Source organism: Drosophila suzukii, chromosome 2R, assembly GCF_043229965.1.
Source record: "Drosophila suzukii chromosome 2R, CBGP_Dsuzu_IsoJpt1.0, whole genome shotgun sequence".
NCBI lineage: Eukaryota > Metazoa > Arthropoda > Insecta > Diptera > Drosophilidae > Drosophila > Drosophila suzukii.
This window is the reverse complement of record NC_092081.1, coordinates 22190185-22205441: the sequence shown is the minus strand read 5'-3', so window position 1 is coordinate 22205441 and position 15257 is coordinate 22190185. Positions and strand designations below refer to the sequence as shown.

The following is a 15257-nucleotide window of genomic DNA, read 5'->3' as shown; positions in this document are numbered from 1 at the left end:
TACTTCTAGGACATCAGCCATACCTAAAAAAAAAAAATACTCAAATAATACAAGACATTCCCTAGGTTACTAGTCCTTAACTAAATATAATAAAACCGGAATGAAAAACTTTTAAGCACATTTATTGGAAGAAAAATAAAAGTATGTATATAAGTTTTGGATTTGTAAAGGGCTTTTGTTAGTAACCATACTTAAATGACAATATTTAAGCGGATGACCCAGATCCAATCGAATGTCCTCATATGTCTCAGCATGTAAACCTATTGACTGAGGACATTGTAAAACAATATGGGAACACCTTCGGAGGTAAAGTCAAACACAGCTGCAGAACGGCAAGATCCACAAACATGCACTTAACTAACCAGTTCCGCCCAGCCTTCCGATTGCCATCGCTCCAGTTTGCCGGGGAAAATGAACAACATGTTGTGGTTATGGAAATTAGCTGAGGAGGATGACAAACACTGTGCGTGCCAAGATTTATGCCCCGATGTTGCCCGAAACTACGGCTTCAGATCCCACATATCCTGCGAAATGGGAACGGAGCCCCGAATCAGGACACATGGCCTGTGTTGACAGGACGATGTGAACCGGAGAGCAAACCCTCTGGCTAATTGGTATTTATTGCTACTTAAATGCTCAAAACTTGTTGATACTTTTCACCTCGTATTTCAAGCAGTTTTCCAGCCACTCGAGAGGGAAACGCCCCCAAGATGTCGGCCACGCATTCAAAAAGAAAAGAAAATCCCAGAGAGAAAGACCATCAGCCAATGGAAGATCGGTTGGCTATAATTAGGCGCAGAATCGCTAGAATCTCGGGGAGACGTACATATGTTTCGGTTTCGATTCTTCGGGGGATGGGGACGAGGAATCACCAGAGTGATTCTCGAGATCTCTCAGGGCGCACTCTTTCGATTTTTTGAGGCTAATTTCAGTGGGCACACGACTTTGGCACGGTTTAGTATCGTCGCGACAATTATCGTAATTAACTCGTTTATGTGTTGTGTGCTAATCCAATTACCAAGTTCGCACAGGATGCCCCCAATCGTGGCAGGCGAGCAGAACACAAATTAATTCAATCAATCGGGTTAAAAATCAGTTGTATTGTCGCGATCTTGAATTGGCCGAAAGTGTTTTTGTAAAATAATTACCGAAGATCGAAAGTTAATAATTCAAACTATAATTACAAATTTATCACGGCTTTTTAAACATGTTAAACTACCAGCAGCAATTGCATTCACTGCCCGTCGGCAATCCGGGAAACTTTTACTACGGGCCGTCGGGATCGCATTCTCTCACAGTTTCTGGGGAGGTGTATCCAACCCATCAGTCGCACAATCCCGAGTCTGAGGATAAACTGAATGATCACGAGGATAGTACACGAAATATGGACAAAATGCACAGATTTTCGGTTGATAATATCATGGAAATGAAGCACGATGCCTATGCCAAGGGCAAAATTGCAATGGAACTTAATAACAACTACGGTGAGTTCAAGTGCCTAGAAAAAGAAGTGGTGAATGTAAGCTAAATACATACCATTAAAGATAAGCAAAGACCCATCAGATACCATAATCATATTCCACATTACATATTTTCTTACGAAATAAATAAAATATTTGACTTGGAGACTTAATAAATTACCATAGAAAAATCGAAAGACAATCAGATTCATAATAGAAAATACATTTTATTCTGAAATACATAATGACGATCATAAAGTTTTCTGGCCTTAATTAAAATATATAGTTTCATAAATTTAACACTGAAGCAAACTTTTAAAATGCTTAAAACTTGAGACAACAGTCACAACTATAAGCTTAAACATAATTAAAGTGACTCATTTACTGGAAATCCTTTTAATTTTACTATTTTACAAAAAAATTGATTATTTTTACAAGCTAATTAAAAAACAAATTTAATTCGCCCTAAGAGCTTTACAAACCTCTTCATCCAAAATACCTCTAGTCGCTCCGACACTTTAGTTTATTAACTTTAAAGCCTCTTAATTGCCGTAATTACCAGATGTACATCAGAATGCGAAATGCCAAATGAGTTCAGGTAGTTCAGATATATGCATATTCCGAACCAAGACTTTGAGGGGCTTAGCGAGGGCGTCGGTGGCCTAATTCATAAATGATAAATTCACCCGAGATGCGAGCCAAGAGAACTTATGACATTATTCGCACAACTGCATAATCATGGCTATATCTTTACACATGCATAAATAAGTGGGTATATATGTACAAGATGGGATCATCATATATAATCATGTACGAATGTGTGCGGGCTGTGGGGCAACTCATGGATGACAATTAGGTGCCAGATGTGGGCGACATTCGCTCATTTCGCATCTCCCAATGCCGGTGCAATGTCATCTCCGTGCATTTTTCCTGTTGCGGTTGCGGCTTTAACCCCTCCTCGGCCCTCCCCCGCCATTTTCCTGTATTAACCCACCGAGTGGAAACTGTCAACATATTGCTACTGGTTGTCAGCCTCAGCATAATTTGCAGCGAAATCCTAGCCGAAAAAGCGAAAATCCCACGAAAGAACGGAGACTCTAACAATTCGTTAACAGTTCAGCATCAAGTTTTTCCTTTTCTCGCTCCCGGTCGCTAGTTTCCCTTATTTATTTTGCTTTTGCCGTGGCAGAGGAAACATTTCCGAGCCGACAACACTTCAACATTGTCAACATGACAAAACGTAATCAAAGCTGACATGATATTCCCTCAGTGGCCGCATGCCTTTGAAGCATCCGAGGTAGCGAGTAGCTACCACGACTATAATTTCCAAGTGGAGCATATAAAACGCCAGTCCCACTGTAACCAGTCCCAGACGTAGCACGCACTATGTTCCCTACCCCTGCCCCTGCCCATCCATGGCCATCCCATCCCCTCCCTCGTTTATTTTGGTCGCTCCATTGGATTGTAACATGTGTCGGTTGCATCCTAGCACTGGAAGAATTCTACCTAACTAAAATTACAAAATTAACTAATATGATTCTTAATAATAAAAGTTCCTAAAGAGGCACTCCTCATTAGTTTTCTTAGAGTTGTATAAAAACTAAGCTTTCAAAATGAAAATGACATTTTGTAGAATTTTTTGTATCTTTTTCTTTGTGGATTTAGATCAGTGGTCGCCAGCAGCAGTAGCGCAAGCAGCCCATGGGCCAGAAATATTTTCTGTCGCCGCTCTGCCGCCGCGCTTTGCTTTTGCTGCCTTTAGATGACATATGTACATTACTTGTACCATTCATATTTACATAATTTTTAGAAAAAAAAATATTTTAATCCCAAGAAATCCAAGTGAAAGAAATTTAAGCAAAAAATAATACATTTTTTAAAAATATAGATGGCTTGTTTTATATTAATATCAACTTATCAGGAATATTTGTTAGAAAGAGACTTATATAGTTAGCATATTTACATTTAAAATGATTAATTTTTATTTAAATCAGTTTAAATATTCTATTTTGTTCAGTGTAACTCCTCAGCCATTCTTCACCCCTTGCGGTTGCCGCTGAGCAAATCTGATTGAGGTTTCCCTTTCGATTTGTTGGTTTTTTATTAAGCCGCAACTGTTTTTTATCGCTCGTTGGCAATTCAAATTAAAGATCTTCCCTTCACTCACTCCCTAAACGCCCTTTCCAATCCCCGGGGACATCATTTGCCGATGCAGTTGCTCCGGGCTCCCATTTCTTTTCGAAGTATATGAAGTGCTCCGAGCTGATCTACGATGCAGCTCCCAACTCCGTGGACAGCTTGGCTGACAAATTGAGACAAATGGCGTGGGTAGGAGACTATCTGATGTTGATAGGGATAGTCACGGCAAGGCCACCCTGAAGCCGAACCAGGAAATTCCAACAAGCGGCAAGACGGAGAAATCAGAAGCAATTTATCGATACATCTCAGAAAGAGGAAAGTAAATTGTAGACCCACTTTCATTAAAAACGAATACGAATAGAAGAACAAACAGCAGTGCGTTTGATTCAACTCGTTTTGATTCTATAACATTCTACAATAAATCCACATTAAATTTACAAATCAAATTATTGTATCTGGAATATTCAATTAGGTATTACTTAGCGAAAAGTGCTTGAGTTTCACTTCGGCTGTTAACTTAAGTCCTGAATTTTTCCCTGGCGACCTCTCCAATTAGCTCTGAAATAGAAAATTCAGAGAAATGTATCTTAAGTCTTTTGTAAAACGATTTCCAAAGCAAATTCTATGGAAAATCAATTAATGGCCGCCAGAAACAGAAACGCTTATGACCGCTTAATGTCACAATTTCACTTTAATTAATAGATCGTAAATGTGCTAGCTCGTGTTTGTTGGGCTAAGAAATTAGTAGACAGCTGTCCGCCGATGTCGTCAAAAGATATTTTATGGTCGATGCCATTTGTTTATGACCCTGCTCCCCACCTATCACCCCCGAGAGCCCCGAGCCGAAGGATCAAACGGAATGCAAAATTTTATGTGTTCACGACAACCCATAAAAGTAACGAAATTCCTAGCTGGCTGCCAAATTAATTGATATCCGTTGGCTCTTATCGATTATTTACGAGCTGTTGCCCCCAGTTTTCCCCGCCCTCCAATTTTCCAGCCACTGTCCGTCAAAGAGATTTTGCATTCGCCCCTCGGGCTAAATGCCCCAAAAGTAAAAGTGAAAATTCCCAATTTAATGGCTCCCTGATTGCAGGAGGAAGTGGCAGTGGAAGTGGTGGAGCCGCCTGCTCCGGAAATCTCCCAGTGGGCCACTCGAGGAAGCCGCGCAGGAACCGCACCACCTTCAGCTCCGCCCAACTGACGGCCCTGGAGAAGATCTTCGAGAGGACTCACTACCCGGATGCCTTCGTCCGCGAGGAGCTGGCCACCAAGGTGCACCTGAGCGAGGCCAGAGTTCAGGTGGGTTTTTAGCCACATCAATCCTTGTAAGCTATTTTCCAATCCGTGGTTTAATAACAGATAGTTTCGCATTTTTTCTTTCATTTTTATAATAATCCAAACCTTAGTTAATACTTCTTCGTTCTAATTTGCCTTTTTTAGATCGACCTTGCTGAGATTTTAATTTGGTTATTCTGAAATTTTTTATCTATTATAAAAATATATAACACATATATCCAGAGCTCCCAAAAAGTATCCCCAATTTACTAGGTGTCATATCCAGACACAGAATTTTATCAAAAATAATATAATTCTCTTATACATTTGTTTATCAGGCGCCTAAAAGTTTACCAAAAATCTATGTTTGTAGACAACTTCATAGTTACATGGTTAAGCTTTTAGGCCACTGTTTGTTGTTGCTTAAATATATTTTCTCGACTATCTGTGAAATGTTCACAACGGAAATAATTAAGAACAACAAACAGGTGAATTAAAATGCATGTAAATTTCAAAACGAATAATCTACATTCTGATTTATCAATTCAAAACACATAATCGCATAATTTGAACATTTAAGGCACATTCTAACAAAAGCGAGCACGATAAGTATTTAAGAAGATTCAGGGAATTCCAGTTAATCCCAGGCCTACTGCACAAGCTCATTCCCAAAATTAACCGCTGTTTGCATAGTTAAACCGAATCTTGGCCCCAGCTATGTGTGTTAGCCACCCAATTTAACCCCCAGTCATACCAATAAACCTAATTCCTTTATCAATTACTCGGACGCATGTTTCAGGTTTGGTTTCAGAATCGGCGGGCGAAATTCCGGCGGAACGAGAGGAGCGTGGGCTCGAGGCCCCTGTTGGAGCCAGCTCCTCAGCTGGTGCCGGCGCCCATTAGCAATAATATGCACAAATATGCCAATCTGCCACACCCACCGCCGCCGCCGCCCCCCGGGGCGTACGCCCTGAATTTTGGACCACTGGAACTGCGCTCGTGCCAAAATTATACGAACTGCTACGGGGGCTTCGGGGCGAGTCCTGCCACCAACAGCGGGGTCTGCTCCTTCTTTGGGGCCACCAACTACTGTGTGGCGGCCAACTACGCGAAGAACGCCTATCCGCCGCTCTGATGACGATGGCCATCCCGACGGGCCCCCAGAGGTTACTTCATGCAAACGTATTTCAATTAGCCAAATTGCATTAATGCTTAAAAATGTATTAAGTCTAACGAATTCGCCTACCTGACTAATATTTATATTTATACGATGAGGGAAGTTCTTAATAAATAACATTTTCTAGGACTACCTAGTGGGATTTAATTGATTGGGGAATAGGGAAAACTCATTTCAGATCTTTTTAATGATTTAAATGTAAGTTGGTGTTGGGGTATTTAAATAACTGGTAGTTAGAACCACTGCTACTACAATCTGTGATTTTACAAAATAACTTAAAATTGCTACGGTCAGGCTTTTTTTGAATTTTATATACATAAGATATAAATCATATATAAGAAGTCAACAAATATTCCTTAAAATAAGATTCTTTACATAAGTCAATAATCACTTTCATGAGATTTTACAAACAACATTAAAGGCAGTTTCCCTGATTCTCTGATTTATACTATTAAAGATCAGAATCCCTTTCCCTAAATAGTTATACATCTTGTATGCTAAATTGAAAATATATTACTTCATTCCTTTTCTTAAAATTAAACTTATAACAGATACGTTCTAAGAAACCATTAGCTTAAGGCCAGGAAAGATGTAAGTCTTGCATAACAAGTTTGAAACATTTTGCGCCTTAACTTCTTCCATATCCTTTCCTCCTTTGATAAATAACACTTTCGATCGAAATCTCCGTCTTGTGAGCAAGAAGCAATTAGCTCCTCCTCAATATGCCAAAGTTTCCATTTATTAAACTGTCACTCAGGCGCATGAATATGACATGGTTTATTCAATTATTGACTTAGTAATATGATTTAATTAAAAATTCATATTCCCCACACACACACAAACAACCAGGAAAACCAGCTCGAGGGTTCTATCCACGAGTCCCCGTATGTGTTATTTCACCCGCATGTGTTAATTTGTATAATAAAACTTAATTAAAGTCAAAACAAATAAACAAACGGGCGGGGAGGCGAGCAAACAGTGAGGGAAAACTTTTGCCTAGCCGCAACCGTTGGCAAAGCGAAGCCGCAATCAAAGTAGATTAAGATTGTGGAAAACTCGGTTTTCCAGGGCAATTAAAAGTACAGATTGCCATTCGAATAGCACAATAGAATGTGCACTCAAACGCATTCCCAAAACTCAAGGGAGTAGGAGCCGCAAAAGAGCATTCCCCAGATCCCCATAGCATCCCGGAACATCCCGGAAAATCCTATCCCATAGCCCAACTACATCCCGATCCACTCTGCTGCCAGGGAGGTTAACAAGTATGTAATATATTTAAATGCAAATAAAAATTCCCTTTTATCCGCAGGCCAAACATGACAGGGAAAACTGAGCAGCAGGACGAAATGCGAAATGCAAATTAACATTCGGAATGTGGAACGGTTTGTGCAGCTAATTTGCATAAAGCGTTGGCGCTCCGAGCGTAAAACATTTTTACAATATTTACGAAATTGCAATAATGTTTGAAAAGCAGAACGGCAGCGATGGAAAAATGCGTTTTGTCCCTTTATATTTATTTATTTTGTTTTTTTTTTTTGCGATGCGGCAAATTGTTCGCCGGTAGAAGGACGACATTTTGCTGACAGGCGAACATGTTGCAGAAGTCCTCCTCGAATGGGAAATACAAATTTATGGGCCAAGCAACGGGAGGCACACACGAAGTCCTGTCAAATCAAATGGCAAACGGAAATGCCAGAGCAAACGAGGTCCTTGTGCGGGGAAATGTTGAGCTATGGGATGGTGTCGAGTCTTATCCCTTTGAAAGGATGTTGGAGCACTTACCTGGGGAGAAAGTACTTTAATTGGACAGTTTACATTAACAGGTGATCTACTTTCATCTCTCAAGTCTTTCGGAAATAACAGTCTAATGCTCTTTGACTAAAAAATTCTCTTACGCAGAAGTTTAAGAACTAAACCGCAAAGGGACATTTTGGGATCCCATTTTGAACGTCATTGAAAACGGAAAAATCGAACATGAAAATGGGTTAAAAGTTTGAACGCCGTTAAAAAGAACGATTTTAATGTAAACTTTTAGAGAATTCAACCACAAATTCATAAAGGTATTCCACTTCTAAATCGGGCTCACATAACTCAAGTTATGAAATCTAGAAGTGCAGTTTTGGGTTCCCATTCTGAACCCATTGGAAACAAGGATAAATCGAACATGAAAATGGGTTAAAATCTTGACCATCGTTAAGAAGATAGATTTTAAAGTAGAATATTAGAGAATTTAACCACGAATTCATAGAGGCATCCCACTTCTGAATCGGCTTTATATAACTCAAGTTATGAAATCTAGAAGTGCAGTTTTGGGTTCCCATTCTGAACCCATTGGAAACAAGGATAAATCGAACATGAAAATGGGTTAAAATCTTGACCATCGTTAAAAAGATAGATTTTAATGTAGAATATTAGAGAATTTAACCACGAATTCATAGAGGCATCCCACTTCTGAATCGGCTTTACATAACTCAAGTTATGAAATCTAGAACTGCAGTTTTGGGTTCCCATTCATAACCCATTGGAAACAAGGATAAATCGAACATGAAAATGGGTTAAAATCTTGACCATCGTTAAGAAGATAGATTTTAATGTAGAATATTAGAGAATTTAACCAAAAATTCATAGAGCCACCCCACTTCTGAATCGGGTTTATAGAACTCAAGTTATGAAATCTAGAAGTGCAGTTTTGGGTTCCCATTCTGAGCCCATAGGAAACAAGGATAAATCGAACATGAAAATGGGTTAAAATCTTGACCATCGTTAAGAAGATAGATTTTATTGTAGAGTATTAGAGAATTTAACCACGAATTCATAGAGGCATCCCACTTCTGATTCGGCTTTATATAACTCAAGTTATGAAATCTAGAAATGCAGTTTTGGGTTCCCATTCTGAACCCATTGGAAACAAGGATAAATCGAACATGAAAATGGGTTAAAATCTTGACCATCGTTAAGAAGATAGATTTTAATGTAGAATATTAGAGAATTTAACCACGAATTCATAGAGGGATCCCACTTCTGAATCGGCTTTATATAACTCAAGTTATGAAATCTAGAAGTGCAGTTTTGGGTTCCCATTCTGAACCCATTGGAAACAAGGATAAATCGAACATGAAAATGGGTTAAAATCTTGACCATCGTTAAAAAGATAGATTTTAATGTAGAATATTAGAGAATTTAACCACGAATTCATAGAGGCATCCCACTTCTGAATCGGCTTTATATAACTCAAGTTATGAAATCTAGAAGTGCAGTTTTGGGTTCCCATTCTGAGCCCATAGGAAACAAGGATAAATCGAACATGAAAATGGTTTAAAATCTTGACCATCGTTAAGAAGATAGATTTTATTGTAGAATATTAGAGAATTTAACCACGAATTCATAGAGGCATCCCACTTCTGATTCGGCTTTATATAACTCAAGTTATGAAATCTAGAAATGCAGTTTTGGGTTCCCATTCTGAACCCATTGGAAACAAGGATAAATCGAACATGAAAATGGGTTAAAATCTTGACCATCGTTAAGAAGATAGATTTTAATGTAGAATATTAGAGAATTCAACCACGAATTCATAGAGGCATCCCACTTCTGATTCGGCTTTATATAACTCAAGTTATGAAATCTAGAAGTGCAGTTTTGGGTTCCTATTCTGAACCCATTGGAAACAAGGATAAATCGAAGATGAAAATGGGCTAAAATTTTGACCATCGTTAAAAAGATAGATTTTAATGTAGAATATTAGAGAATTCAACCACGAATTCATAGAGGCATCCCACTTCTGAATCGGCTTTATATAACTCAAGTTATGAAATCTAGAAGTGCAGTTTTGGGTTCCCATTCTGAGCCCATAGGAAACAAGGATAAATCGAACATGAAAATGGTTTAAAATCTTGACCATCGTTAAGAAGATAGATTTTATTGTAGAATATTACAGAATTTAACCACGAATTCATAGAGGCATCCCACTTCTGATTCGGCTTTATATAACTCAAGTTATGAAATCTAGAAATGCAGTTTTGGGTTCCCATTCTGAACCCATTGGAAACAAGGATAAATCGAACATGAAAATGGGTTAAAATCTTGACCATCGTTAAGAAGATAGATTTTAATGTAGAATATTAGAGAATTCAACCACGAATTCATAGAGGCATCCCACTTCTGATTCGGCTTTATATAACTCAAGTTATGAAATCTAGAAGTGCAGTTTTGGGTTCCCATTCTGAACCCATTGGAAACAAGGATAAATCGAACATGAAAATGGGTTAAAATCTTGACCATCGTTAAAAAGATAGATTTTAATGTAGAATATTAGAGAATTTAACCACGAATTCATAGAGGCATCCCGCTTTTAAATCTGGTGTATATAACTCAAGTTATGAAATCTAGAAGTGCAGTTTTGGGTCCCCATTACGAAAGCTATTGACAATACGGGAAAATCGAACATGAAAATGGGTTAAAATTGTGACCCCTGTTGAAAAGAAAGATTTTTATGTAGAATATTAGAGAATTCAACAACATCTTTTTTAACTGCCATTGGAAGTACGAAAAAATTGATCACGCAAATGGGCTAAAATTTTGACTATCGTTAAAAAGAATCATTTGAACGTAAAATATTACAGAACTTAACCACAATCTCATAGAGGTATTCCCGTGCAAAATCGGTACCAAATAACTCAAGAATATATATACCTTTCAGGTTCCCCAGTCCCAGTCTATATAATATTATTATTGAAATATACTCATAACTAAAAAAAAACACCGCGAATTCTTAAGAATGCGTAATTTTTCCAATTAGTCCACAGAAAATGATAAACAGTTTAATTGGCATCAGCATTGTTTATAAATATAGAAACCTGATAAATAATTAACTGCCTTAAATTAAAATAGAGCTATTTAATTAATACAATTGCCATTTTTAATTAATAGATACATATAACAAAACTCGCTCCCACTAAATGTGTAAAAGGAGAGACAGTTGAAATCCCCCGTGTCAGGCTCTATAATTAGGTGATAATTTTTGCCTCTGTTAAAAAGCAATTATTTATAAGAGACCTAATGAACGAGGGCTCCGCACAGATGCGCTCTATACACACCCCCACACTTTAGTATACGAGGCATAAAGTAGATGACATGGGCAACATTGTCAGATGAAAGGAATATGCGCTGCGATCATGGAAAAAAGATGGGGGGATCCCGATGCCGGTGACAGCTTCTTAAGCTCCATGCCGACACAACCCAAAGATTTGTGTACTGTCAGCGTTTTTAGGTTTGAGCACTGTCATAATATGTCAGATCATGATGGATACATCACATGGATCATAAAAAAGGGGGCGCCTATGAAATCGAGAAGGATGAAAATTTGTTGGAATATAAAGACTGAGAAAAATGCGTTCTTTTTTATAAAAATGTTTATATAAATAAATAAACCAAATGAATAAAAAATAGTTACAAGACTTACAATTTATATTTGTGAAGTCGCTGGAAATGTTCCAGAGATGTATAAACAATGCTTTTAAAAAATATTGAAAAATATTGTTTTTAAATCTCGGAACATTTCGGTGGCTTACCAGGAAAATTATACACAAAACAATATCTTAATTCAGCACTGGCGAAGCCTGTCAGAACGACCAAATCAATTCGGGGGATTCAAATATATATGTAGAATTATGACTATCGCCAGCGTAGAAGGAGAAGAATCGCCAGAAGTGCCGAAAGAAATAGTATAACCATATCGAAACCGATTGTGATGCCTTCGTTCTTCGTCTCTTTGTACTCGACATTTGCGAAGTACAGGACCGTAAACGCCTTTTCCTCCACTTCTTCGCGACTGCAGGCCCTTTCGAGTTCAAAGGCCATGCGGAAGAAGAAATCCAAACAGATCACATGGCTATGATTTGTATAGACTATCCTGACCAATTCGTCCTCACCGATGCACTGGAACTCGTTCATGCCGATCACATGAAGGAGTTTGCATATTGCGAACTCCTCGCTGCCCATGATGACCATCAGATCCTGGGAACCGTCGTCATTCTGGAACCCAAATACCGAATATGGATCACCAGTCGATGTTAACTTGCCACTGAAACGGATTTTCACATCCTCGGGATAGTGGCCGGTACAGATCAAGAACCAAGTTATTTCGGTTATTAGTTGGCAGTGAGCGGTGATTAGAGAATGCTGGCTCCTCATTTTTCCAAAGGGAGGTAAGTAATTTTGACTTGAAAGTCGGAAAAAATCAGATGTACCTGCCCTATAAACGGGATGTCTTCCACCGCAGAAATGCGAGCAGTAATATGGATATAATCAGACATATTAACAGAGTTGGGAGTCCCATCAGAGCACCGGCGTTTACTTCTCTTCTGATATCTGGGTTCGGATCGTGGTTTGTGTAATAATAGCCCGACTGCATATTCTCTTCATAGCCCCTGGCGCCACAGTGCTCCTTGAGGGCCGAGGTCAGGTCCATCGTATAGTTATAGCACATGCGGTGGCTGTAGCCGAAGTACAGATTCTTCGATTCACCACTGTTGGTCTGGCAGTTGAGGTTGTGCACATCGGTCAGTTGGATGGTCTGGCAATCGGGCATGTCCTCGAAGTGAAAGACCAGCAGGTAGCTGGTGTTTCGACTGTCCAACTGGTAGATACTGTAGGGATCCTTGGGGTTTATCAGCCGGTTGCGATACTTCTTGGTCAGGGATTCCGGCACCTTGGCCGAGCAGACGTGGGTCATGGAGTCTGAGAACAGGTTACTGCAGAGTGTTTGAAATTGGCTGGCCACCAACATTTCTCGCGGTTCGTTTACAACAGAAATTTTGAATATCTTTTTAGTCTTGTTTATGCTGTCTAAGTCTATTTTATGAATTTCTGATTCACGGCAATGTGACCTGCTAGCCAGAGCTGATCTTCAGAACCGGATTGAAGTCGAAGGCCAACTGGGAACGGAAGTGGTATCCAAATATTGTTTTCAAAACCTTTTAAAAACGCATTTGAGGAACCAAGGTCAGGTAAGTGACTTGGCCAAGTATTACGAAGCTTAATAGAACACCAATGGTTTTAATTGAATCAATCAGGAAATGTCAAATAATATAAATAATTTTTGTAATATGTTAAAATACCCATAAATGGCACTTGATTTTTTTAAGGCCAATCAAAAAATATTTTTAAATGAGTCCCTTGGGCATAAACATAAAAAAATTAAAAATAATATAAGCAAAAAAATTGGGTGAAAAACCATATAACATATTTCTTAGAACCCATTAATGACAATTGATTTGTTTAAGTAGGACAATCAAAAACTGTTTCTAGAACGCATTTATCTAAAAAGCAAGCTCATCATTTAAAATATACCCTAGAGCATAAGAATAAAAAATAATTTAAAATAATCCGAACAAAAGAAATGAGGTGAAAAACATTTTAATTTCGGCTATATCGATGTCCAATAGAAAACCCATTAATGACAGCATTGATTAGCATAATGTATATTAAATGAAATACAAAATGTGTGTGACTAAGCGAATGTGATAACAAAGCCCGGCGAAATTTCATGCCAATAATTATAAACAATTTTTGTTTGTATTTTATATTATGCTAATAGCAAATCGACAGAGCTCGGACCGAGTGATTCCCAAAATCCCACAAAAAAAGCGTGAGTTTGGAGGAAAGGTTAACCCCAAACTTCAAAACTGGTCTCCCCGAGGGGATGGTCATCTGACATATTTTGTTTTCGCCGTGAATTGTGTCATTTTCGAGGGGATCGATTAATTGAAGAGGAGAACCAGACGAGCAGGTTGTTGAACCAAGTGTCTGGAATCTGTTTATATAATAGGCCGCCGAGTCGAGATCGATCTACAGTCTGAATCGTTAAGATCTAGAGTGAACAAGTCAACCTTAAGATGAAAGCTATTTTCGTGTTCGTCGCTGTGATTTTCGCACTCCTCAGTGTCCTGGAGGCTGTGCCCGCTCCTCAGTTTGGTTACGGTAGATTCGGAGGCGGATATCCTTATGGCGGATTCGGAGGAGGATATCCCGGCTATGGCGGCTTCGGAGGCGGATATCCTGGCTATGGTGGCTTTAACAACGGCTACGGCGGAGCCAGTGCCTCCGCAACTGCCTCGTCCTCCGCCAACAGTTTCGGCAACGGCTTCATCGGATAAAAAGTCCTGTGAAAAGTATTCCTAAGCCCATATAATATTAATAAATCAAATAATATATTTTTGTGAAATCAAAATATGTGCTTTTATGTTGGGCTTACATATAGTAAGCTACCTTTGGGCATCCCTATATTCATAATTCTGACTTGTCTTTATGGCTCCCAAGAAGTATAACCAGTTTCCTCAATATTCAGAATAATAACAAGAGATATGAGCCTCCATTAATATTTCCTAAAATGTTGATCCAATAATATGATATAACAGAGTCGAAGGTCTTAATCCTATTGGACTTAATACTTTACGTTCTAACGAGTGGTCTAAAAAAACTTTTTAAATAATATCATATCAAACATATTGATATTTTTATTATTACGTTAGGCTCATATTTTTCTGTGTTTTGAATATATTTATTTTTTGTTAGATGTACCTTGGTAAAATACAAATTGCGACCCCATTAATATTTAATTGCTTGCTTCATATTCTTGTTCGCTGAACTCTTATCTATTTTTTTTTATTTTCAATATATTAGGGGTCAACTTGTACGATGCAATGAAAATTCAGACATTTTTGGACTCGAATGCAGAAACTTTGCAGCCCGAAAATAACTTTCACTTGGCCAAAATTCCGATCTGGCACAGCTGTGGCTTACTTTTGAGCCTGAGCCCCAAGTAAATCAATGCAGAAGCTCTTGTCCTCCCCACCAAGGATGCCAAAGTCAGGTCAAATCCACTGTGTGTGCATCGAACTTGGTTCAACGACTTTGCGGCATCATTAAAAACTTTTCCTGGCATCTTGAGCAGTCCTTGGTCCTCAGATGGGGCCTGCAATCCTCCTTCTCCCCAGTGGTGACTTTTTGGTCGCACACATCTGGAGGACATCTCCTCATATTGTTATTTTTTAAATTTATACCCTACGGCTGAAAGGAAAAAGGCCAGAGAATGCAAGTTAAGCTGAATAGCTTCTTTGGCTGTTGACGTTGACTCAAAGTTGCATTGATGGACGCGGGTTTTGGTCCTGCTCCTTCTGCTCCTCCTCGTTTTGGTCCTTCTG

The 15257-nt window shown here is 38.8% G+C and overlaps 3 protein-coding genes across 3 annotated transcripts in view; 2 read left to right on the top strand and 1 right to left on the bottom strand.

The window, feature by feature from the left end:
• The window catches only part of LOC108008935 (neuropeptide-like protein 31), a 202500-nt gene extending 188216 nt beyond the window's left edge, over nucleotides 1-14284 (top strand). The window contains exon 2 of the mRNA XM_017072847.4: nucleotides 13931-14284. Coding sequence (XP_016928336.2) covers nucleotides 13950-14210 — 261 coding nt within the window. The 5' untranslated portion in view covers nucleotides 13931-13949 and the 3' untranslated portion in view covers nucleotides 14211-14284. The remainder of the gene's footprint in view (nucleotides 1-13930) is intronic.
• On the top strand, nucleotides 924-6186 carry LOC108008625 (retina and anterior neural fold homeobox protein 2). Its single transcript, XM_017072505.4, has 3 exons — nucleotides 924-1484; nucleotides 4696-4901; nucleotides 5677-6186. Exons 1-3 carry the CDS (start codon nucleotides 1208-1210, stop codon nucleotides 6010-6012), a joined length of 819 nt encoding a protein of 272 aa, XP_016927994.1. The 5' UTR covers nucleotides 924-1207; the 3' UTR covers nucleotides 6013-6186.
• LOC108008626 (uncharacterized) lies at nucleotides 12308-12954 on the bottom strand. The gene has a single exon (XM_017072506.4). It carries the CDS (start codon nucleotides 12839-12841, stop codon nucleotides 12308-12310), a length of 534 nt encoding a protein of 177 aa, XP_016927995.1. The 5' UTR covers nucleotides 12842-12954.
• Nucleotides 14285-15257: the final 973 nt, after the last annotated feature.